The sequence below is a fragment of the Solea senegalensis genome, linkage group LG7, assembly GCF_019176455.1.
Source record: "Solea senegalensis isolate Sse05_10M linkage group LG7, IFAPA_SoseM_1, whole genome shotgun sequence".
In the NCBI taxonomy this organism is placed as follows: Eukaryota; Metazoa; Chordata; class Actinopteri; order Pleuronectiformes; family Soleidae; genus Solea; species Solea senegalensis.
The window spans coordinates 21,245,797-21,271,922 of NC_058027.1; the positions used below are offsets into that span (position 1 = coordinate 21,245,797).

A 26,126-nucleotide genomic window follows, 5' to 3' on the forward strand; every position below is an offset into this window, starting at 1 on the left:
TTGTGGTCACTGTGCTGTAGGGGTTTGAGAGAGAGAAGTCGCTTGTTTCAGGCTTGTTTTCCTTCGACCCGGTTTCTCTCGCGAGATCTCGTGACATCCTCTGTGGATCTTGACGTGAAACAAATGACTTCCTCTGTGCTGTCACCGGGAGACATGAGATCTAAACTGCGTTACACTGAGAAACACACTGATCGCGGCTTCATCAGTGTCGCGTGAACACATTTGACAAACAGTTTGGATCTGTTTCTGAAGTATTTAAAAGTTACGCGCCGCTGTTTCGTGTTTTCCCACTGAAGGTAGCAGCGATTTCTTATTTTTCTCTTCTTTAATTTTTCGTCATGTGTGAAGTCACACTCTTCCAGAGAAACACTCGACACAGACACTGACACATTCCTGACGGCACAAGGCATAACTTGTTATGGAGGCTGTTCACAGGACTGTGTTAAGGTGAATCCAGACACACACACCACCTCACACAAACACACACACACACACACGGGGCTGTGTGGAGCAAGAGGGGCAGCGTTGATTTAGGGCATTACTCAGACAGGGAGAGAGGGAGAGAGAGAGAAAGAAGGAGATAGAGGAGAAAAGAGGGAGAGTCTCCCCTGACTGCATTAGGAGAGCCTCCAGCCTTTGTGATTCCTTTTGATCAAATCTCTGTGAAAGATGAGTGTCATGCCCTCTTCCAGCCAGCTGTGAGGGGACTGCCCTGTGACTCTGAGGGGGTAGACATGTGTGTGTGTGTGTGTGTGTGTGTGTAAAAGTGTGTGCACACCTCTCTCTGTGTGTGTATGTGTGTGTGCATGTGAGCAAGTGTGTGTGTGCTCAGGATCAGGATAGGGAGGGAGCAGGCAGCTCCTGAGGTGAGAATGCCGAGTGGGAGGATCTCATTCCAATCCCCTGTGCCCAGTTTCACACACACACACACACACACACACACACACACACTCTCTCAACATCTTGAGTAGTTTAGAGCCAGTCCACAACAACATGAGAGGAGAGAAAGCAGAGGATGTGTGTGTGTGTGTGTGTGTGTGTGTGTGTGTAATGAGAGTAAAAGCACAGTGACTTGGTGGCTCAGTGTGTCTGTGTGTGTATGAGGGGGAGAGCGAGACAGAGAGAGAGAGAGAGGAGTAGAGAGTGCATGTGTGTGTGTGTGTGTGCTGTTGAAGGAGACGCTGCTGGGTGTGATGGCTCTTTTGCTTTAGTACTTGTGCGGACAGGACAGTTGGAGGCAGTTGTTTTGTGGGACTCGCAGGGAATGGCAAACTCCACGGTATCCTTGGAAACATCCGACTAAATGATCATGGCTGAGGTAGGGGAGACACGGCTTCCTTTTTCTTTTCCTTTTTCTTCTTCTTCTTCCCTTTTTCCTGCTTTTTACCCCTGTCTGCTCTGGCTCTATCTCTTCTTTCACACACACACACACACACACACACACACACTGTCCATAAACATGATGAGGAGATGTTTAACAAAGACTAAGTGGACAGAGTTTATGTTGACAGTCAGGACCAGTGCAGACTTTCATTCTAGAATGTGATGATTGATGAAGAGTACAGTAAACAGCTTTATAGATTGTGTACCTTTGATTATGAGTGTAAGACAAAAGGTCGATATGGACTTTACTTTTGCTGTGGTTTGTCAATATTGGTTTTATGATACAATAGATGATATACTGAGTGGAACAAACCTTACTTAATGCATGTTTTCATCACCGTTATTATTATTAAAACGCTTTTCATTTATTGGGAAAAAAGAGTGGTCATAAAGTTATGAGACGTGATGCAGCTCCACAGGGACTTTGTCAAGTTTCAATGAAAATAAGTGAGTGAATATGATCATTTTTTTGCATTGATTGTGTAAATGAACGTCACATTTCCTGTAGCCCTTTGTAGCACAAAGTCCTGAATTCAATTCTTTAAATGTGACCGTGAAATGTGAAATGTCCCTAATCGTTGTGGACAGAGATCGTCCGTCCTCACAATGCCTTCCAAGAATTTAACGATACGTCCAGGAAACAAGGACAGTGTTTGTCTTCACAAATCCCTGCTGCTGTTTTCCTGTTTGTTTTCTATTTCATCTCCTCTTCATAAACTGTAGCCTGTACGTAAACATCAAACATCCTGCATACATTAAAAGACAAGTGTGACAAAGTGAGGAAAAATACCTCGGCCTTCATTGAGTCATCTGTCCCTCTCTCTGTCAGGACCCAACAACTGAGTAAAAATATTACATTTTGCCTTAATGGTTTAAAAGTCAACATGTCAATATATTAACAAAACGACCATTTCTGAGACCGTGGGTCAGAGATACAGCACGTTTCTTAAATTGTAGCCTTCAGATTTGCTAATTACATTGTTTCAAATTGCAATTACACTTTGGCAACGACTGTCCGTACAACCTGCTCTCCCGTAGCCTCCTGTCTGCAGCCTGTCGCGATGCAATTTAACGGGAGCCTAATGTTTTGTTGCAGCCATAATGTAACAATTAGCTGAGCTGTCTGTGTGGTGGTGGTGGTAGTGACGGTAGGCAAAACAGTCGCTCCATGCTCCTGCGAGAGTACACTCTGTGTGTGTGTGTGTGTGTGTGTGTAAGGAACACTGCTGCGCAGACAGAGGAGAAACAATTGTGGTTGATTTCCTGCTCGTCAGAGCAGCGTGCAGCATCCAAACAGGCGGGAGTTTAACTTCATGTGATGAAAATAGATTTGATGAGTGAATAAAAGCCCGTGAGGACAGAGACCCTGTCTGACCTGTAAAGGTAATTGTGGAAATATTTATTTATTTATTTATTTTCTTTATTTGATCAAATCAAGTTACTCTTTTGTAACTCGATTTTGTTTACTCGCGTTGTTGTGTTTTAAAACGAACATAAACCTCAGACGTTTGCTTGGCAGTCGTCGCCTTTTATAGTCGTGGATGTTTATTGTCATTCTTAAAATCAGAAACAACAACATGCAACACTGCAGGAGCAACGTGGAACATTCACAATACACAAGAAATAAACTACAATACACACGAATAAAGAGCAGTTACTCGACAAATAGAAAATAGCATGTCAGGAAGTACTTGATATTGTAAAAGTACCTGAAGTGCTCCAGTAAAAATATTATCTAGCACTAACTTTTTTTTTAGTTTTTAAGAAAAGAACTAATACAATTTAGTCGCACATCCAGATGTCACTTAAGGCCCAATTTGTTTTTAAATATATATGATTTTATCAGTAATTAAAGACTTTCTCTCAAACGTTGCCATGCATGTACTGTATATATGGTGTGTATCTCCTTACTCACACACACACACTTTACGACCCTCGAACAGGCCTTTTGGATTTTTCCGATGAGTGAGAGGCCATTACTCTGTCAATCCAATACAAGGCAGTGATTTATAATTGTGTGTGTGCGTGTGTGCGTGTGTGTGTAACACAATCGTGGCCCGTCTCTGTTCCTGCTGCATCTCATCCTCCATCTTTTGTTTCCCTCTTACTACTGGAACATCATTTTGTGGGTGCCTCTCCGCTGCAGGGTACACACATACACACACTACACACACACACACACACACATAGCCTTTAACCTAACCACAACCTCAAATATTAAACTTGACCAGTTTCTCAGAACCAGGTTTTAAGAACTACTGATCCTGAAAATGTCAGCATTTATGCCGGTGAAGGTCCCAACCAAATTCAAGCATCCACACACATAAACACAAAGTTGGGCCCCTGTTTCTACGTGTGAGTGTGTGTGTGTGAGTGAGAGTGTGTGTGTATCGGTGGCAGTGGCGAGTGTAGCCCGTCAAACCTCGTCAGCTTCATTAGGTTCATGATGGTCCATCCATGAGAGGATGGGAGTGTGTGCGTGTGTGTCTGCTCCAGCCTTTTACCCCCTCCAGCGTCTCCTTGAGCTGTGATCAGCCCCTCCTGGCCCCCAACCCCTTTGACAACCCCACCACCACCACCACCACTCCCAACACACACACACACACATGCACAGCAGCCACCCCTTTGCTTCAGCTCAGCGCTGCCACCAAAAGGCTTGTGAGGATTTGTCAGCCAGATGTGACAAGATTGTCAGGAGGGAAGGCGAGGAAAGAGGGAGATCTGATATTAATCAGAGCGTATAGCTGGGAGCCAAACTCTCTCAGACTCGGTGTACTAACATGTTCCCCTCATTTACTCGCTCTCTGAGCCAAACACTCCCTCTGAGTTCATAACGGGGGAGCAGCATACACCGGGAAGCCAACCAAACTTTGGCTCGCCTCTCTTCTCTTCCCCTCCACCTCCTCCTCCTCCTCCTCCTCACACAAGCTCATCTCTTTGTCTTTTAAGGGTTTTTTTTTTTCACCTTAAAGAAGCCAACCATTTTTCTCATGGATCTTCAGGTAAAGACTTTGCTGCCTTTTTTTTCTCCTGGTGTCTACTTTAGTGTTGTGTGTCTTTGTGTGTGTGTGTGTGTGTGTGAGAGTGAGTGACTGCTGGATGAGTTTGAAATAATGAGTTTTTCACGCTGTCTTTGGGCTGTATGGACTCTTAATAGGCTCAAACGCAGCCTGTCACTACTTGCACTCGCCCGGGCTTCTCCTGGGTTTGTCTTCTCCTTTTCAGGTTCAGCGCCACGTTAAAGGAATGCTTCTGAGTGTTTCTGAAAAAGAAACACTCAGAAGTGTTTCACTTTTTAATTTAAAAGAACTAAACCTGGCTGCATGTCTTAGTGACTTAAAAACAAAAGGGTCCATGTTGTCACGTGAAAACGTATCAGACAATATCACAAATGAATGGGTTCTTTTTTATCTACATGCTGCGTCTCATGTGGAGTGGCGTGGCGTTAAATCATAAAGACGAGCTCGGATCCCGGCACATGTTCTGTAACCCTCACTTCAACTAACACTTGTCGTCAATTAACATTTTACTACCTCGCTGTCACATAAACGACTTGGCCTTCGGTGTGATTTATTCATGAGGCTCCGTCGTACCGTGCACACGCTGACACGACGTGCTCGCACAGGCTGTGGTCAGTGGTGTCGGGGTCAGGTGTTGCAACAGCGCTGCTGCTGCTGCTGCTGCTGCTGCTGAGGTGATATTATTGGCGGACGTGTGCATTATTAGCAGGAAATGCGAGCGGTACCAGGAGCAATGTCCTCCCACTAAATTCCTCTGTCGTTTCTGTGTGTCTTGGCTGCAGGGATCAAATATTTATTCCTTTCGCTGTCAAGAGTGTGTGATTGCTTCTTCACCGCCCTGCCTCAGTACTGTTTTGTTTTTCGCTGCTTTTGAACTTATTTTTGACCTTTAATTTGTGAACGCTGTTTTAAAGCGATGCACCTTGATTAATAGATGAATCAGTCCATTAAATCATGAGGTGTAAAATCTCGATCACTGTTTCCCAAACTACCATAAAGGAGCAAAAAAATACAGCTAAAAAAAACAGAAGATGATTCATTTGGTAACCAGTAAATAATTGTATTGTATTGCTCATGTAAAAGCAATTTTTAATTCAAAATGATACCATACAAAACTTGCAAAGTGGCATTTTGTTATAAAATGCACAAGATTTGAAATTATATTGTGTAAAAAATAAGTAAAGAGCAACTTTATACGAAGCCAGAACATGCTTATATTGGCATCCAAAGAAAAACAAAGTTTATACAACGCCCTTTTTGTTTTTATTCACGGTTAATAAATAATTTACTGATGTTTTATCAGCCAGTCATAAATTATTATTCATTCTTTTTGGTCTTTCCTGGCTGTGACGAGAATCAACAGCAGCCACTGGATTTTCTTCTTTTTTTCCCCTCCTCATTAATGTCTCACAACTGATTTTTTTTAAAGCATTTGTAAATTATTTAATAATCATTAATAAATGTATTAGTGAGAACTAATTAAGCCCCCCCCATAAAGGGCTCCTTAGTCAAAAAATTGTATCATGTCATTTATGCAAACATGCAGGAAAACGTAGTCACGTAGTGAAAAAAAAATACAAATCATATCCTAAATGGTAATAATAACAATAATAATAATAACTATGACAGATGATAGCAGTTATAACTCAAATCTGGAATGTCTTCCATATGTGAAAATCATTTCTTGTGGAAATCGCAGCTGCTTTTTTTGGAAAGTCAGCTGTTTCCAGCAAAATATGTTTGAACTTGTACAAAAATGTAAGTGGTGATAATGTGTGCCACGCACTTAAGTGATCATTTTTATTTTGCTGACAGAAATAAAAACTCTCACTTCTTCTTCTTTCTTTTTTCTTCTTCTTCTCCTCTTTTCCCCTTGTGCCATAATTGTCTTGTTAACTGATTAATGGCTGATAGTAAAACCCCACCCTTGGCCATCACTCTCTCTCCTCTTCCTCTCAGAACCGCTGAGAGATTGCTCTGTTGTTACTCACTCTTTGGCACCAGCGCCGCTTGTTTCCCCCCATTGAGTGTCAGTTAGTGCCGGGCTGCTGCTAATTGATTAGCTTTCCACTGCATTAGGGCCAACAAGTCTCTGTCCATGTCTGACCCGTCGCCGTCCAAGCAGCTGTTCATTTCTGCCGAGCTCTGTAAAACGCCGTGACTGTTCGCGACGTAATGCCAAGATTTTAATTTAAGAGCCAGAAAAGGACAATTTCATCGTGTGTATGTGTGTGTGTGTGAGAGAGAAAGAGAGCTGTGGAGATGGAGTTCCACTCTCTGAGCAGACAGAAAATGACTCTATTTGTGTGAGTCTTATGTTGCATAATACGTTTTTATGTGTACATTCCATCACCGCCTACTTTAAAAATGTTTAAGCCGTTAATGTGATTTTCAGCATTTTTTTGTTGACATAATGTAATGAAACCCAGGAAACATGCATTCCAGCGTGCGGTCATCTACTCCCTCCACCACATGCACATAAAACCTACACACAACTGTGCGGGGAAAGAAAATGTAATCCCATATGTGTTTGATCCCGTGTTCAAGTTTCTATTTTTACATTTCCTTAAGTTTACACTTTATCTTCTAATTGTTTAATACGGTTATTATGGTTTATCTTTTCTTATCTTATCTATAGAAAGGGTTTAACTGTAACCTAAAAAGTCATTCCCACACTTCCCGGTTCTCTTCTTTTTTTTATCTTTTAAAATTGTACAATTTGGACGTCTTCTGAGTTATGTGGTTTTGTTGTTATATAGTTTTTGTTTTAGACCCACAATTCATTATACGGGGTACAGTATTTATTTTTCTTGAGAGCAATGCTTGATATCTAGCACAGGTCACAAAGGAGCCAGATGTCACTTACAGTACATCTGCATACAATTTCAATCAAATCGAATAAATCAAATTAAAAATCACATTTTGCCTCAGTGGCCTTTTACAATTTGTCCTTCGGGTCAAATTTAACAAAGAAAAAGAAGAATTTGAACTGATTAGATGTTTGTCAGACCCTAATGAAGACTTAGTAGTTCTTTTAAGTGAGTATTCGTGTGGTATCGACATATGGACGCTTGTCCTCCCTGAAAACAACACTGTGAAACAGCCTTTCCTGACTGTAATATGACGTTTGTGTCAATTTTGTCACTCTCTGCACCTTCTCAAGTCTATTGAGAAAACCATTGATTTTTACATCGTGGCACACAGGGCGTTGTTGATCCGCCGTTGTCGTCCAGCAGGAAGTGTGTATAACATTGTGTCTTTAGAGAAGAACTGAACGGCTGAAAACACTGATTTTCTCTTTAAACTTAGGAAAACAAGTGGTTCACAAACTGTCACTTTGCCTTCGCACTTGTAAACTCGCTATAAGGGAAACCATGACGACCGTACAGTGATATTACGGAGCAGATGAATGAATTTAAAAGGGTGGACATGTTGTTGAACCTCTGTAAAAGCAAGTAAGGTCTTATGAATTTTAACTGTCGTTTTCTTCCTGATATCATGCACAAAACATTCTTAAAGGAGCTTGCGTTCAAACTGCATGGAGACGGCACTGCAGTCCACAGCATCTTGCTTATCCTGCATCTCCGGGTTTTGTCAGTGTAACGACTCGTGTCTTCACTTCACCTCACAATTCTTTTCCCTTCAGCTCACCTTCGCTCTCTCTCTCTCTCTCTCTCTCTAACCTGCCGTCACGGCCTCCTTTCATCCTGCACAGTCTGCCCCCGTGAGTGCACGCTCTCAATTAAGTTGTCTGTAACAGCAGCAATAGACAGGGAGGGGACTGGTGGCAGAATCGAGGAACACACATGCAGCATGAATATGTGACTTTCGCGATGAAAGATGCTTAAGAAAAAGTAGTGCTGCCAATGAGACGCACAAAGAGAAACTATACAGACAAAGATGTTCAAAAAGAGACAGAGAGCATGGCTGTGCAGGTTCGTGGTGTCAGGAGAAGACGCAGCCGCTTAGAAAACGCCTTTTATCCCGTGATAATGATGGACAAGTTGTGAGGAGCATTTAATTACTCCTTTCACTTTTTCAAAGTCCTTCCTTTGTTCAGTTTGCTCGGGTTTTGTTGGTGTTAACTTCTCGCCGCGTGACCTCAGTGCGCGCACAGGCAGTCGGGGCCTTAAGTATTTTTGTTTTAACTTGTCAGGTGACACTGTTTTCAAGGTCAAGAGTGAACTGGCAGATGGAAGATGCTCACAGCTCATGGAAGTGTCGTGCTCTTAAAGGATTCAACTTAAAGACAGAGTTTTTGACAGATATGTAATATTTCTGTTGGAAAAGGTTGTTTAAGAGTGACATAGAGCGCCATGAGTTTTTCTGCATCACCCCGTGATGAAAATATCTCAGGTCTCTCAAACGAAGCGAGCACACTCGGACCAAACTGGTCTTTGTGGACTGCTGTCATCATTACAAGAGAAGATGCACAGGCACAGCAGGGGTTTTGTTTCTCCACACACAAGTAACAACAGCAACGCTGAGGTGGTGGAACTGACGCGCACCCCAGCCAGAGCCTTAAGGTCCTCTGACCAACTGCTGCTGGAGGATCCTAAAACCAGACTGAAGTCCAGAGGTGACAAGGCCTGTGCTGTGTGCTGTCTCACCTTTGATATTAGAACCTCCCAGAAACTAGAGACTTCAAAATCCTCCTTTAAAATCCACTTCTATGCTTTATTATTTTTACCGATGACAGTAATTTTATTGTTTTTAATCCTCATCTATACCCGTGCCGCCTTCTGTACGGCACTTTGTTCGACTGCTGTGGTTTTAAAGGTGCACATTTATAATGTGTTTGTCGCACCATCATTACTACTACTAATATTATTTCTTTCTCCATCTTTTGCATGAACGACCAACCCCTGACTTTATTGTTTATCACCTTTTTAACACATAATACGTGGACCAAACAATGCCAATCAGAGGGCGTGTCGGGGGAAGGCAGAGTCGATTCGCGCCGAGCGGCGTTAAACTGTGCATGACTGAAATAGAGAATGCGATGTCGCATTATAGCGTTGGACTGTAGTGTTGCCTTCAAAAACACTGGCCCAGCCGCATCATTTTGTGCAATTAGACTTCTTGTCATTGATTTAACTGATGTGTGCAAACAGCCACATGAGAGAGAGAGAGAGAGAGAGAGAGAGAGAGAGAGGGAGACGCAGTGCTGGCCTTCGCCGCCATATCTCCTCTTCTCCTCTCCAAAATGAAATGGCACAGTCTATGTCCAAAAAAACATATATGACATCATTTAATATAACTCAATGTCATTTTAAATCATATATGACATAACCTGTATAAAACACACACCGAATAATAACAGATGTTTCTATGAGCTGATACAAATTATACAATTCATATATGTTTTAATCCTGTATTGTCATAGATCCACCAATTGAGAGGATTAACCCTTTACAACTTACAATGCCGAATGATCTTTTTTGCTTATTTTAAGTATAAAAGGGTCAAAAAAATGTAAATTTTTCGTGGAATAACTGGCACTTATTTACAATTGAGTGTATTAACAATTTAAAATGAAGAAAAACAAAAAGGTTCCTTTAGAAAAAAACGCTGTGGTTGTACCAGATTTTGCGGTATAAATTATAAAACATATTTAAAATAATATTTGTTTGAGTCTTTATCTCAATGTCCGAAAACAGGCCAAAAAATTTTAACTATATACAGGCGTTTTTCCAACTCTCTCCTCTCTGGTGACGAAGACGCTGATTCGCCGTCTTCCTGCAACAGTGCGAGTGAAATTACCGTAATAACCACATGTTGGCTTTGACGTGCAACTTCTCAGCTTTCAGATATTTCCGATAGCATAAACCGTCGCAGTAATGCAAAGTGCACTTGCGCAAACGTGTCGTAATATATGCTAATAATACAGTATAGGGATTTTTCTTCTCCTTCTGTGAAACCACTGATTAAGATAAATAAATCAGAAGTTGACTATGTATTGGAAAGTGAATGTGCCACAGGAGGTGCATAGATCCACAGTGGATTGGTCTAATTGGGTCATGTTGTTTCTTGGTGTTCTACGATGACGGGATTATACCTCGCAACAGTCCCAAGGAGGCCGAGCTGCCCGGGCCGGACACAGAGCCCAACAGGGAGGGTGATAGAGCGAACGCAAAGGACTGAAGGCCAGAGCTATGGCACAATGTTTCAAGGCCAGGTAGCTGCCACCACCTTCATCTTTGGTCAGTTTATCCATCCTAATGATGAGAGGTTATTGTAAGGTGGAAATAATGTGATGCCAAGATCTCAAGGACGAGCTCAGCCTCGAGCGCAGAACCAAGTGAATGACTAAATGAGGAGGAGGCGGCCCCCTACCCTTCCACCCACCCACACTTTTTCTCCTTCTCCGCCTATGGAGGGAGGGAAAGAGAGAGGGAGAGAGAGGGGGAGATCCAGCGAGGAGCTACGCATGCCGCTCATGTATACTAAAACCCCACTGATCATGCATTATAGATGCAGAGGGAGAGAGGTGCCGTAGCACAGCCACTCCAAGGTTTTCAGTATGTAGCACTAACAACACTGGCTTTGATCATAAATCTGATGATGCTTTTCCCTTGGTTCCTGGTGTGTGAATGATTTTTTTTGTCCATAAGCAGATGAAGAAGGGAAGCGGGGGTCAGTTTCAGTGTATCAGTGCTGTGGAGTCAGTGCCAAGTCAGCAGCTATACCCACAAAAACAGACTTATTACTTCGGCTGGCTCCTCACTTCAAGTGTCCGACAGTCTGTCCACTGCACTTTCCTGCATGTTTGTCCTGAAAAGAAAAAAAACAAACATTAACCAGTACTCTGACCTGTGTGTGTGCGTGTGTGTGTGAGTGAGTGTGTGTCTGCCCTGTACACACACACACACAGGTAAATAGGGCAATGGGAGATACACAGAGGGAAAAACGTCCAATGTGCTCCTTCTATTTTCCTTTCTTTTCTGTGAACTTGACAGTCATACATTTTTCATGTGTAATATAAGACGAGCTACAAACACACACTCAAATACACCTTGACAGCACAGTCACAAGGATGATATTCACTTCCTTAAATATTTATATACCCTATCACACATGTTGCTCTCATGTCACACAGCTACATATACATATATATATATATATATATATATATATTATTTTTTTATGTAATATTTAGTGAAACAATGTGAATAGAATAGTCACCCCCTTCATGTAGATCAGGCTTACGTCAATATGGTTTCGCTGGATGTATAGAAATGTGATCACATAATAAATCTTTGTATTTATTCACAGCCTTGGGGCGCAGTCATTAAGCCACAACCAACATGTCTGAACCACTCACAGGTCCTTCATGAACAAGTGCACTTTTTTAAAAATATGACTTGGGGTGTTTGCACAAAAAAACGACAATTTGTCATCATAAGCAGCACTAAATGTGCACGACACACTTTGTTCCGTCTCTGTTGTGTCCTCATAAAAGCCATATTCACTGTAGTTAATTTGTTTTGATGGACACTTGTTGTGACAATCAAGGCTGTGAGTGGCTACCGTAGTCTGTCAAAATAATAAGAAATTAAAGAAACCTTTGACTTCTGGGTCATGGCCAATCATTGGACTTTTGTGTCCAAAAACGCTGTGTGAATTTAAAGTGAGCGTTGAGTGTTGCATTATTTCTGTTAAATGGGAATTCATTTTCCGCTTCTCTCGCTCTTTTTTTTTTAACAGGCTATCTGCTGCACTCTGGTGAACTGTAACTGTGACAGCTTCAAGCCTGGGAAGCTCAAGAGACGGCAGTGTGAAAACTGCAAGCATGGATGGGTCGCACACGGTAAGATTTCGTTGTTTTTTTTTTTTAAAGTCTCTGACTCTGAGATTTCTGCCTGAAACGCTCATGCGGTAGAGCTGAGTGGAGTTCTGCTCGTGCTCAACTCGAACTTTGTGTATTGAAGAGCATTTTTGAAGTCTAGATGGAAAACTGTGATCCACGCATCAATAATCTTTTATCCTGACACACCCAAACATGCCGCCATGGTTGTAGCACAGGTGCATGTCTCGTTTTTTCGTTTTTTGTCTTTATTATGACTCATCAATGAAACGATGTTTTCTGTGAGAGCAACCAAGTGTTGACACTTAAAAAACCTGACCTCTCACTTTAATAACTGTCATATGTTTTGCTAGAACGAGCCACTTATACGACACAAGAGCTGACCCTCTCTCATGGCGTCTGCCATGGCGTCCCGTGAAAATTCTGTAATTAGACTATAGCCAGCGTACTCACCGTAATATTTATAAAACACATTTTGACACTCAAATGTGTACTACTCAGTACTGTTAACTTACTGTCCTCATGCATTAATAAAGTCACAACAACTTTGTAAACTTTCGGTTAGATGCAACCATCGTGCGGGGCCCTATAAATTTGATGTAGTATTATTATTATTATTATTATTATTACTAATTGAGCGTAATAACTGAAGGAGTAATCACTCAGTGTTGTCATAGCTGCTCAGACTTACTCTTTCTCTCACACACTTTTCAGAACCACACATTCTATTGTTTTTCTGTATCGTGTTTTCTCTTCAGGGATTCTATAGTTTCAGGTTGTCTAATCCAGTCAATTTTTGTGTGCGTGTGTATATATATTCTAGCCCTGAGTAAGCTCAAGGTGCACCACATGTACCAGAGCAGCCAGGTGGAGATCGTGCACTCCAATGTGGTGTTCGACATCTGCAGCCTGATGCTGTACGGCACCCAAGCCATTCCCATTCGCCTCAAGATCCTCCTGGACCGCCTCTTCTCTGTCCTCAAGCAGGAGGAGGTCATCCAGATCCTCAACGCCCTCGACTGGACCCTGCAGGACTACATACGAGGATATGTGCTCCAGGTGAGGAGCACCTTTATACTTATATGCCGCCGCTGTGCTTAAACGGAGACGAATAACTCGAGCAACTTTTGTTGAGAATCCAGAAAAACTTTGGACACAGACCTGGACGTCTGTTTTCTCTCCACTCGGAATAACTAGGCTTACAAAGTACTCCAGCATGGTTGCATGAGGTACATATAGTGTAGATACCTGCACCAAAAAATAGCAAAAAATAAATGGCTGCCATTGGGGACACAAGCAAAGGTACTTCACAAAAGGCTCACCTAACAAAATCTAACCTTGCTTAAGTCACCTATATCTTAGAAAACAATAACTTTGCCACTTTATCTTGGCAATTGGACAGTTTAACTTTGTATTGCTTACCTCCCACACCAAATTCCATCAGAAAATCTGCAGTTTTACTGTCAATCTGTCAGTTATTATATATATTATTTTGTGACTTTCAAGTTTTAAATTGTTCAACTCAGTGACACAAGTTTACAAGATGAAGCTGCAGTAAAGCAGTAGCTTCCATGTCCCTATAAGAAATAAAAATGCTGATGTTTGTCCATGGACTTTGGTGTGAGAAAGTGATCAGTTTAACAACTTTAGTTTTCAGATGGAAAGTCTAACAGTGAGACAACGCAGAGAATATTTTCTTACGACACGAGACTTAAACAGACCCAGATTTTACTAGGTGAGCCTTTTGTTAAGTGGCTAAAATCTGTTTTCCTTGTGTCCCCGCTGACAGCCATGTTTTCACTGAGAGCGATCATGGCTGTCTCCTGCTGGTTCACAGTGCGGGGGGTCAGTAGGGGGGCAAGCGCAGATCAGTCAGAGGTTACCGTGTATCAGCATCTCATATAGCCACACTTCAAATGACCTGAACTATCACTTTAACGTATATCATTGATATCAGTCGTCTTATCTGAAGCTTGGAAACAAAGCAAACTATACTTCCCACAATTCCAAACTATTCATTTATCTATTGAAACAATGCCATGACAGAGTTTTAGTTTTCTTTCTCTCAGGTTGGCAAATCCAGTCCCGAAGCCAACATGGGAACATAAAACAAGTGAGCAAGAGTATATGATGGAAGCAACAGAGGGAATTTCTGAGGAAGATGAGGGAGAGGCAGTAAGAAGAGAGGAAGAGTCAGGAAGTACTGAAGAGTGAGGGGAGCTGAGGTGCCAGTGCCATGCACTCCCTTGGTTTCCTGCTGGCATGGCACGCTTGTTGCCGTGGTGAAACCATCTTGAGGTGGTCTTCAAACTATTCTGGGTACATTTGTAAACATTATGTCTTTTGCCCCAGATTCCATCTCAAACCCGAGCCAAGCCAGCCAAGGCACAGGCTGCAGGCACTATGTCAGCGTGAGCTCTCACTTCGATTTGTTCATCATCAAGTATTCAAGTTGGACTACGTTTAATTCATGTTAGCTCAACTAATGGCAAACGTAGAGTCAGAATCCTCGACAGGCGCCCAACGAATGCTCTGTGATGAAATATTAATCACGGTTATGGCACGAAGCCGCAGCTCACTTTCAAAGACATCTGAACTCACATGTGATTGCTGCTGGTTTAAGGGGGGAGAGGACCCGCCTGATCAATGTGCGGTGCCTTCTGATCACCCCTCCCGCCCTTATGTGCGACTTAATGTGTGTGGTATGTTCATGCACATATTTAAGTTTGCATGCCTTCGGGAGTGTGTATACGAGTGTACAAGTGTGTATTCTCACGTGTGTGTGTGTGTGTGTGTGTTCTTTCTGCTTCCGTTGATACAAAATGGGTGAACCCACTTGATTTAAATGAAGAGAAATGACCTGCGAGATGAAACGCCAAGTGTCTGTGTAATGAGGCTTCTCAGGGTTCTGCACTGCCTCCTCATATTAACACTCCATCTGATTCCTTTATTTAGCTGCTTTGCCAGTCTGTGTTATGGGGTGTGTCATCTAACCTACACTCTGAATATGTATGAGAAACCCAGCAGACACTTATAATGCTAATGATGAAATTGCTCTCTCGTCTTTCTTCTTTTTCTCCCCCTTTCACTCTCCTTCTCAATCATCTTCATACCCTTGCCCTCTCCTCTTTCCTATACCATATTGCTGTTTCCTTTCATCCTGCCCTGTCTGTAGGATGTAGCGGGGAAGGTGTTGGACCGGTGGGCCATCATGACGTTTGAGGAGGAGATAGCCACGCTACAGCAGTTTCTTCGTTTTGGTGAGACTAAGTCCATAGTGGAACTGATGGCACTGCAGGACAAGGAGGGACAGGCGGTGCTGGTCCCCAGTACCCGCACCAACTCGGACATCCGCACCTTCATTGAGCGCAACACCCCCCGCACCGTTGCCAACCTCTCTACATCCAAAGTGGACAAGTTAAGTGGCAACAGCATGCACCACTTTGAGAACTTTATCAACAGCATGGCGTTTATGCTGCCATTTCAGCTGTTAGGCTCTGTTCCTGCACCATTTCTGGGCTCACCAACGGGGACACTGCAGCAGCAGCACCACCACCACCAGCAGCATCAGCAGCACCAACAACAGCAATGCCGTGGGTCAGTGGAGCAGCAAAGGCGAGATGATCATGAGCAGGACAGTCTAAGGAGGGACAGCCCCCTCTCTCTTTCAAGACCTCCAGAGAGCAGCCTGCTATGCTCCAGCTCTGTCTCATTCACTGCTGATTTAGACAGGTGTGAAGACAAGCCAATGGACAGCCTCTCCACAACCACAAAGATTGAGGCAGAGGACTTCTCCATGAGTGATAACTGCTCCGATGGACCCTCCACACCATGCACACCCTCCATGAGTTCTGATGTAACGCAGATGTCGCCCGACGGCAAACTCCGCTCCTTTGACAGGAACGGGAGTGGCGGTGGAGGGATCTCAGGTGGAGGAGCTGGAGGCTCTCTGAAGAAGGGCCGTGTATTTTGCAATGCCTGTGAGAAGACCTTCTATGACAAAGGCACTCTGAAAATCCACTACAATGCAGTGCACCTGAAGATCAAGCACAAGTGTACAATCGACGGCTGCAACATGGTGTTCAGCTCGCTCCGCAGTCGCAATCGCCATAGTGCCAACCCAAACCCGCGGCTACACATGCCCATGAACCGCAACAACAGGGACAAAGACCTGCGGGGCAGCATATCTGGTGATGAGAACTCTGAAGGAGAAAAGAGGGAGTATGGCACCCCAATTCCTGTGTGTTCTGCAGAAAGCCATAAATCAGTATCCAGCTACATGGTGAGCCACATCGATGCTGGTTCTAAGCTCCACAGTAGCTCATTCCCCAGTATGGGCCAGAGTGGCATCCTCTTTCCCAACTTGAAAACTGTACAGCCGGTCCTGCCTTTCTACCGCAGCCTTGTAACTCCAGCAGAGCTTGCCAACACCCCAGGAACACTACCCTCTCTTCCTCTGTTGTCCTCCTCTGTACCTGTCAAACCTGTCTCAGCCCCGGAACACTGCATGACAGACCCAATACCAAAGAAGAAGTCACGGAAGTCAAGCATGCCCATTAAAATAGAGAAGGAAGAAGTGGAAAGAATTGAGCAGATAGATAAGGGGAGCAGCTCTGAGGATGATGCTCCTGTACAGGGCAGGGACCGGGATGAGTGTGACAGTAGACGAGCAGAAAGGCGCATGTATACCAGACCAGATGGGGACGAGAGGGAGGTGATGGGGGCTTACAATGGCAAAGAGAAGGAGCAGGCCAGTCCCAAGCATCTGTTAGACCAAACTGTAGATAGAGACATGATAGAGAGGAACGGCAAAGATGATGGACCAAGGCAAAATGAAACAGAGGTAATGACTCGTTCCCCTTCCCCCTTTGAAAACAGACTGGTGGACAACCACTGTGACAATAGTTTGCTCTATCAGGAACCTAATGGCAATGAAGAAAGAGAAGACAGGGAGCATGCAAACCCTTTACACTCAACGGACAAGCTTTCTGACCTGAAATGGGATGAGGGAGGCCACAGGCTGACAAACGGAGCCAGTCTCCAGCTGTTAGACCGTGACAAGGAGGGATCTGATGGATGTGTCAACGACTACGGTGACTCAGGGTTGTCCCACCTCGAACCCAATGCTGACCTGCCGCACCACTGTGAAATCTGCAGTAAGACCTTTAAAGACCCCTACAGCGTCAAGATGCACTACCAGAATGTCCACCTGAAGGAGATGCACATGTGCACAGTGGACGGCTGCAATGCTGCCTTCCCCTCCCGCAGGAGCCGAGACAGGTGAGACGCCGTCGCATCTTCCTCTTTATTCTAGTGAAGGTTTCACAAATACTGACTGATGTACTGTCAACCATTTCCCATTTATTTGAAGATACAATTTTACAACCCAACTCAAAGCAATTACAGTTAAGCGCATTCAACTTGACAAGTTTGTTGTGGGTTCTCTCTAAACCAGTCATGAAACTTGTGAATGTGCTGCCAGGGAGGAGGAGCTTAAATGAGCTTATCTAGTTTGGTTAGCATGGAAACAGAAGACTCTTGGTCCTTAAGCTTGACGGTATTTTAGTGTCACTGGAAGAATGATGTAAACTTAACCCATAGCCTTACAGGACCAGACTGTCCAGATGTCTTCAATACAGCAAAAAAGAATGTATAAAGATTCCATGCACGGACAAAATGGACAAGTCAGAACAAAAGTATGAGCACAGACACCTAGTCCAGAGTCCGACTTGAGTGAGTGGATTTGACACATCTGACTTATAAAAGGTTCAGTAGGCAGGATTTATTTTGTGTTTTTGACCAATAATTCCATAATAAACTTTTACATAATGTAAATCAACCACAAGAGAACAGCACTTCCACATGACGGGAGATGTTGACTATTCATAGAGAGAAAGTGGGTCCTCCTATTGGCTGTTATGTTACAAGTGGTCTGCACATAAGTCCCTTTAGTGGAAAGATTAGTGTTAGCTGACTCGGTGTGTGTTACTATTACTAGATCTTTAAGTGCATACTGTATGTTCTTATTTTGCAGACACAGTGCAAATATGAACCTGCACCACAAGCTACTGACCAAAGAATCATTCAGCCCTGCCAGCACACTCTACTTACCCTCATCCCACTGTAGAGACAGAGACTCTGTTGGTCTGGACTACAGCCAGGACCAGCGCGATAGAGACCTGTCCCATCGAGACCCAACCAGCCACACCTCTGTCATCTTCCGAGGACACAACCGCATGGGTCTGGTCTTCCCCATGAGCAAAATGTCTGCTGCAGCAGACAATGCAATGTCCTTAGGGGAGACAGAGGGATTAGGGGGAGGAGCAGGAGAAGGTGGAGGAAGTGGGGAGGATGGTGCAGTCCTGGACCTGAGCACCTCTTCCTCTGCTCCACCTCGTGGCAACGGCAGTGCCCGGTCTTCCTGGGACTCAGATGGAGCAGGCAGCGAGGAAGGGGAAGGTGTTGAAGAAGGTGAGGAGGTGCTTCCCATGGAGGACAGTGATGAGAGCTGCGACGGGATCGGTATGGGCCGGTCGGGGGGCGAAGAGTTACCACTTGGGGGAGAGAGGACCCTTAGCAGTGTTGTGGGGGGACAAGTCGGGGTTCAGGGAGGTGGGGGTGGATCTCCGATCACCTGCCACATCTGCCAAAAGGTCTACAGTAACAAAGGCACATTCAGAGCCCATTACAAGACTGTGCATCTACGGCTGCTTCACAAGTGTAAAGTCCCAGGCTGTGATACTTCATTTTCCTCTGTGAGAAGCAGAAACAGGCACAGCCAGAACCCGAACCTCCACAGGAACCTAGCAGTTAGTTCGGGTGCCACAATGGACCAGGAGTAGGAGGGTTTGAGATGAGTTTCTTTGTTTCGATTTGTCTTATTGTTGTTGTTGTTGTTTTCTTTTTGGGCTCCTAAAAAGGGCTCGTTAATTAGCACTTTTTAAAGTCCATACTCGTCTGTTGTGATGTTTTGTGAAAACAGAGAGAAAATAGAGAAAGTACAATCAGGATTTCATTCACAGCAAAAGGCAGTCTTCTTTTGGGAACAATCAGCTTTTTCACCAAAACAACAATTGATTAAGAATTACATGCATCTGTGTGTGTTTACATATCACCATATTGTACAAAGAAGAACTGAAAGATACATTTATTTTCAGTGTACTGTAGTACTGATCCCTCTGTGTTGTTTTTTGCCTTACAGCCCAGTTTGGTCCCTTAAAAAAACACATTTTACTGTGCAGTCTAAGTGAGAGTTGAGTCATGAAACTGTATCATGAGAGTGATTTCCCTCTGGTGTTTTCATTGTCAGACGTCCACATTGTCCCTGTGAAGCTGTGCGTTATGCATAGACCAAACACGGTTGTGAAGTGACTTCTGCGCCGGGCGTTTCTTCAAAAAGAGTCTCTGTTAAAAAAAAAAAAAGCTAGATTGTGTTGTGAACTTGACCAATAAGTTGTTGTATGGTGTTGATCTGACCTGTCTTTCCTGTTCTGTTTGTTGCGTACTGCTAATGTTACGAACCAAAGATTTTTTCCAGACTACAGGTGTGTATAGAACCCCCTTCATATTGTGTCAGGGGGTATGCAGTATTAAAAGGGCCCAACCGGTCTCCTCTCATTGACTTTGTGATTAACAGCAGTATTCATGGGGCTCTGTTGTAAAAAATAAATTAAAAAAATAGAGTAAAATCCACACATAAAACAAACAACTGACTGATCAGGGTGAAAGAAATGTTGAGGAAATGGAGATTTCTGGTGTTTTGGTAAAGAAGATTTGTTTGTGGGACCAGACTTGATTAAGGCATTGCTCTTGCATTGTCTTTGTGGTTTCTTACAGTTTCCTGACTGACTGGACAAACAGCAGGAGTTCATGCTGTTTACTGAGACAAAAGCATGTGAATAAGTCAGACACTGAGAAAAAAATAATAATAACGGAGAGGATGAAAAAAAAATGCAATTTTTGATAATGGCCTCACATGGGATCACACCCTAAAAAGAAATGGTGAACATAATGTTTATTAACCTGTATATTCTGTGAATAGAGTAATTTGTTATTTGAAAGAAACCAAAAATATACTGTATAAAATAGGTAAAGTTCACCATTGATATTATACGTATTTCCTTTTTGTTTTGTTTAAAAAAAATGAATTAAATGAAAAAGAACATTGTGTTGTACATGTATGATTATTTCACCATGGTTTACTGTTCCGTTTTTTGCTCTGTATTTTGCATCATTTCTGTTTCCATTCTGTATTTAAATGCAGTGAGCCAGAATTTAGATCCTGTTTGTTCATTGTTTGGATTTGTTTTTTAAAAAAGAAAAGAAAAAATGGGCATAAAAGCAGCACAACCTGATAGGTGTTCATGTTTCCTTTGATTTAATGTTACAATATTCATTCCAGTTAAATAAAAAGCCATATGTTTGCAAGTCTTATTCTATTTAATCGTGTGCAATTTTAAATAGTTGTGTATTGTTGAATATCACAGTGTTAAAATGGCACGTAAAAATGATATGTATTTTTATAATTACATACTTTTCTAAAAAATGTAATTGAATGACATAAAGCCTCTTAATTAGTTTTTATGCAAACTGTCTAAGATAAAATAAGATAATCCCTGAAAGAAAAGTAGAAATAAGGCAAGGAAATAAAGAGTATTAAATACTATTGAATATGTGCAAGAAACAAATGAACGACAACAGCTTCGCTATATAGCAGGCATGTCCAAAGTCTGGCCCACGGGTCAATCACGGCCCTCAGTCAGATTTTTTACGGCCCGCAGCTCCTTATTATTATGTATTATTCATGTGTCACTTATTAGTTCAACTGGTTAGTAGTTGTGCTCGAAACCTGGGTTCAAAAACCCAGTATAATTCCAGAATAATTATGTTATTATATTATTTGACTCCAGATGTGAAATAAAGGCAGATTATTTGAAAAACAGTGCATCTGTAATGTTACGTTTACGGTTAAAATAAAAAAAAACATTGGCCCCCGGAAATCTTCACATTATCAAATCAATCAATTAGTCATTTGAAAACCGAAGTGACGCAGAAATAAAAGGATAAGCCAAAATGTCATTTGTCATTCTGAACATGGCATTGTGTAAAATAAAATTCCACACTTTATCCCACCATTTGTACAATTCCATGGTAAATTTGTGTCACTTAATGTTAATCTGCGCTTATTCCTGGAGGCAGCAGTCAATTGTGTGCAGTGATGTAAAATGGCGGAGTTTCTGTACGACTTTAAGGAAGCGAGCGAGCAACAAACTTCAGTAGCCAGTGAGGGAGAAAGGCCGCTTTGTGTAATAGAATAGCATATATCCTTTATTATCCCCAGGACAAAGTGGCAGGAGAGAGTGCCAAGATATTGTAGAATTAAGTTGGTGTTAGATTTCATCAGTGGAGCCTTGCTAAAATAAGTGTTTCCCTCGTGTCCCTCACTTTTGGCCATGGTTGCTGCGAGGGCAAGCGTCCACGTCTCAGGCTGTGAGCTAGTAAAGCTGCACTGAAAACACATTTCCCACAAATTCCAAAAACACATTTCCCCATTTTCAACACAAATAAAAACCAAAGACGGATTTAGAACTGAAGACACCAGACAGCTCACGAAAGCAGGACTTGGGTTTTTTTGTGTGTGTGTGTTTTTTTTGAAGTTATCTTACATCAGTGTGTCCCACACAGGCGGAGGAGGAGGAGGAGTAGGAGGGGTGTGGTCCTCGGAATGACGGGGCTCAGGTCAGCGGCAGCTTGACCTCCTTACACTGCGAAAGACAAACAAACAGATCAGACACAAGTGTAGCCAAAGACACACAAACTAAGGTACAGTAACAGCAGAGATAGAGAGATAGACAGACAGACAGACAGACTTTAGACTTAACCTGTCTAAAATAAAAGAGTGTTAAAGATAAGTAAACATAATTATCAAACTTAAATTAAATGTCCACAACTTCACCTCCTGTAACTATATACAGTAGTTCCATTTTCAGTTCTTATTATATTATGTATTTTAAATATGGACTGAGGTGAAAAACACTTTGATTCTGTGATCTTGTTGGCACACATTTAACAGTTATTAAAATTTGCATCGCCTCAAAACGACACACACCGCATGACCCGTAAAAAAGCTCCCCGACATTACTGAAGAGGTGAATTAGTCACTGTGATGCCGCTGTGCGTGAGTCAAAGGGCGCGAGTGGAAATGGACCGGGGACAGCAGAAGTACGGCCGGGCCCACATTGATAAAGCGAGGAGGACAGAATCTGTTACACAACATGCCAAAGTATTGCACGATCACAAACGGCTGAAAGCCTTGCGTAACTCAACAATCCAACCCACCCGTCACATTTACTGTACATTAACACGCTCGCAAAGCTGTTCCTCATCACTTAGGGAGCTGAAAAACCAGGTTCTGACAAGTGGCCCCCATCCTTTCTCTGGCACGTTGCAGGAATCTAGTACCACTCACCGAGGGCACCGTGGATTATTTCAGTCCCTTCTGTGTGTTGTATGTAGGCGACACTATTCAGCAGAGGACCTGGTTGATCTGTAGAGGTGGTGCACTTGCTCAACTTCCTCCACAGAGCCGTATCTGTATCTGCACTTGGAACGACTTGCATCTTTGGGGCTATTTTTAAGGGGAATGGATTTTTATTTCCCTGCTGAAATAAAGCTGCAGTGTTTAGGACAGATTGATTTTGAGCTCTGACAAAAGAAAATGTTAAAACTGCCTTTTTTTGGATGGATGAGGATGAAATAAGAGCACAGATGCTACACTGAATCTATTTACTCGCAGGAACTCTTGTCTTTCTTAGACCCTGCTTCTGCCCCAAAGGTGTGTTCAGTCGAGCGTTCATACAAATCAAGTCAGTTATACAAATCGTAATGAATCCAATTCAAGACAAAAATAAACATGCGTTTGGTGACTGAACTGTCAAAGATGTTAAGGAAAAGAGAAGGAAGTAGCAAACTGTGAAGTTATTACCACTAAACTTAATTCAGCTGCCACACAGTGGTGGTTCTGCATTTAGCACAGTAAAGATAATTGTGATTTTTGTTGCGCCCCAAAACATTTTTTCTCATTTGAAGCTAAAACAATCAGAAATCTTGTTTTAAAAATGAAAAACTGATAAGTCGATTATCTATTAATAGTTGACGATTCATTTAGTAATCAATTATTCGAGTGATTGTTTCAGTCTCTTTATAGTTATGTTTATCTCCTATTATTACAAGTGTGCTGTCATGGATTGATCTCTTTAAAAGGAAAACTAAATATAAATAAAGAAATATCGATAAGCACAGCTTCCGTCATCAAACAACGTACCTGCGCTCCCACATCTCGGCTGCCGTGTGAACATTATCATGAAAGATGAGAAGCAAAGGTCAAAGGTCAGAACAATACTGGAATGAAACGGTAATGAACTGCTTCTATTCGATGACTAAGTGAGATGTAATGTAATGTGAAAACAAAAAGTGGTGAAAGAACCTGAAAGTTAGACAAACTGAGAAGCAGCACCGGGGAAGCGATGGCTACGTGTGAGAATCCCAAACAGTGAAACTGAGCCTTCTGAACAACAGGACGGCTGATCCCGCCACATGTTCCAGAGAGAGAGGGGTCTTTCTGGGGCACTGACACCGGATCCCACCTCTAGGTCCTGGGATGGGGATGAGGGCCAGCTAAGGGGAGTGTGCGAGGGTAAGTTGGGGGGATGGTGGTGGTGTTGGGAGGGGAACAGAATAGATTGTCCACGGGGCCTTGGGAAGCTGAAGAATACGAGGGGGTATTAGCATCCAGCACAGCAGCCAGATGGACAGCAGATGACTTTTGTTCTTCCAAATACTCTGCAGGCAGAGGGAGGAAGAGGAGGTGGAGAAGAGTAAACGCAGAGGGAATTAGGGAGGGAGGGAGGGAGGGAAAAGGAAACATGCTTAAGTGAAAGTTCCACTCTTACAAGAGAGGAGTTTTCTCTCTTTATTAACCATAAGTTCAGTAAAATCATGTGCATGCCCAAAAATCCCCTCCCCTGAAATTATAAAGAAATCCTCATATTCTACACATAGACGTGACTTCTTCTTCTTTCTTTTTTTAAAAGTTACTAAGTTTGTTTTACTCACAGACGCAAGAAATTCTCAGCTGACTAATAATAAAATAAAAAGTCCTGAAGTCTTGGTTCAGCCGTGTTCATAAATGAATGTTTCAGCTTCATCCCAGTGGTCGCGCCATCACAGGAGGATTCACAGCTGCGACGAGTCTGCCCCCTGCTGGAGGGAGTCAGACCTACACCAGTATAAATATCTGCTTATTTGCTCCTCTGCTGCCCTCTGGTGGTGTAGGAAAAACAGCACAAGCTTCACGTGAGGCAGTGGCTGTTCGGTAAAACTAGGAAGGGGACAAGTAAGTTGACAAGTAATTATTATATCCATTATTTTCTTGAGGTGTATGGCAGTTTTAGTTGATTGTTGTTATTATTATTATTATTGTTATTATTATTATTGTTGTTGTTGTTATTGTTATTATATCTGGTGTTAACATGGGCTGTTTGAACCCTTAAACATCCTAAATTGTTAGGAATTTAGGGAAGTAAATCACAGAGGTCACTAATTGTGTAATAATACGAGAGGAAAATCGTTAAAATGGTTTTGTTGAGAACTGCATTATTATACGCTGATTTCCTGGTCGTCCCTGTCTGCAACATGTGAGTTTACAACACTAGGTGGCAGCAGTGTGTTAGATGAAACTGGAATATTTGTGCTGAATTATTATTGTTATTATTATTATCATTATTGACTTAAAACGTAATAAAAAAAACAATGAAAGAAGTGATACAAATGCAACACGAAGACATTCAGAAGAGTATTAAATGTGAAATAATGACCTGCTGCAGAATATATTAAACCGTTAAAGGACAACATTTTGAAATGGAAATCAACATATTCATGTTTTCTCTGATGAAACATAAACAAGACGAGCATCGATGTCTCAGATTAAATTAGATTAGACACTTCATTGTCATTGTAGGCTACATATGGTGCAATGAGAGCTTTCGCCTAAGGTGCATTCATCCATTCATCCATATGCTCATTTCTAAGAAGTAATAAAAATAAGTAAATACCAAAGCGCTCTAACGTCTAGTAGGTCTAGACGGCTGTAGACTTTGCAGATGTGGGGGTCCACAATAAAATCACAATGTTCTTCTTTGAGCATCCATCTCCTAACTTCTCTCGTTCTCACTTAACAGAGTTAGTGGCTGTCATTTAGAGGCTTCATTATTTATTTTTTGTATTCTGCCCCCAAAATGAAAACAGCCATAGACCACATCATCTCACACCTCACACACACTCGCCAATGTGGCAGCAGGTGACAAAGTCTTTTCTACGCCCAGAAAAACAATGGAAAACTCTCCCTATTTCACGCCACAGCAGGACATTGATTTGTTAATGTAGTTCTGTATCCTCATGGAAACAAAAACATTAATGTAAGTCCTCTACTGCACATTCGCAGTGTTTTTCTTTTCAAAACTCTCCACACTGGTTTTTACACTGACCGGGTTCTGTCTGTCAATTCTTTATTTTCCATTTAGTTTTAGTCAAAGCGTTCACAGAGCAGTTTGACATAATATTTTCTTTGGTTGTATAAAAACTTTAAAAACTCACAAAGGTGCTGAGAGATCCTTTCAAAACCCAACACTGGAAAAGAATCACTTTCTTCAGGAGTCTCTCGACCGTTGTTATACTTTCATCCTGTCATCCTGACCTCTCCACCATCTCATCCTAGGGGTCTCAAACTCAAATGACCAGGAGGCCAATTAGTGTCTGGTCTGGTCGAGAGGGGTCCGTTCTACATATACATACAAAAAGGTAAAAAGGAGAAAAACAACAGCTCAGTATCACGTTGGCAATATGATCTAAACATTATC

General features: G+C 42.4%; 1 protein-coding gene across 2 annotated transcripts; it reads left to right on the forward strand.

Annotated features, from left to right (window-relative positions):
- The first annotated feature begins 1,123 nt into the window (after nucleotides 1–1,123).
- bnc1 (basonuclin 1) lies at nucleotides 1,124–20,637 on the forward strand. 2 transcript variants are annotated; one of them, XM_044031008.1, is made up of 5 exons: nucleotides 1,124–1,318; nucleotides 12,111–12,213; nucleotides 13,034–13,269; nucleotides 15,386–17,490; nucleotides 18,245–20,637. In XM_044031008.1, exons 1-5 carry the CDS (start codon nucleotides 1,304–1,306, stop codon nucleotides 19,050–19,052), a joined length of 3,267 nt encoding a protein of 1,088 aa, XP_043886943.1. In that variant the 5' UTR covers nucleotides 1,124–1,303; the 3' UTR covers nucleotides 19,053–20,637. The 2 variants fall into 2 exon arrangements, with proteins under 2 accessions (XP_043886943.1, XP_043886944.1); XM_044031009.1 differs by lacking the exon at nucleotides 1,124–1,318 and adding an exon at nucleotides 4,331–4,385.
- Nucleotides 20,638–26,126: the final 5,489 nt, after the last annotated feature.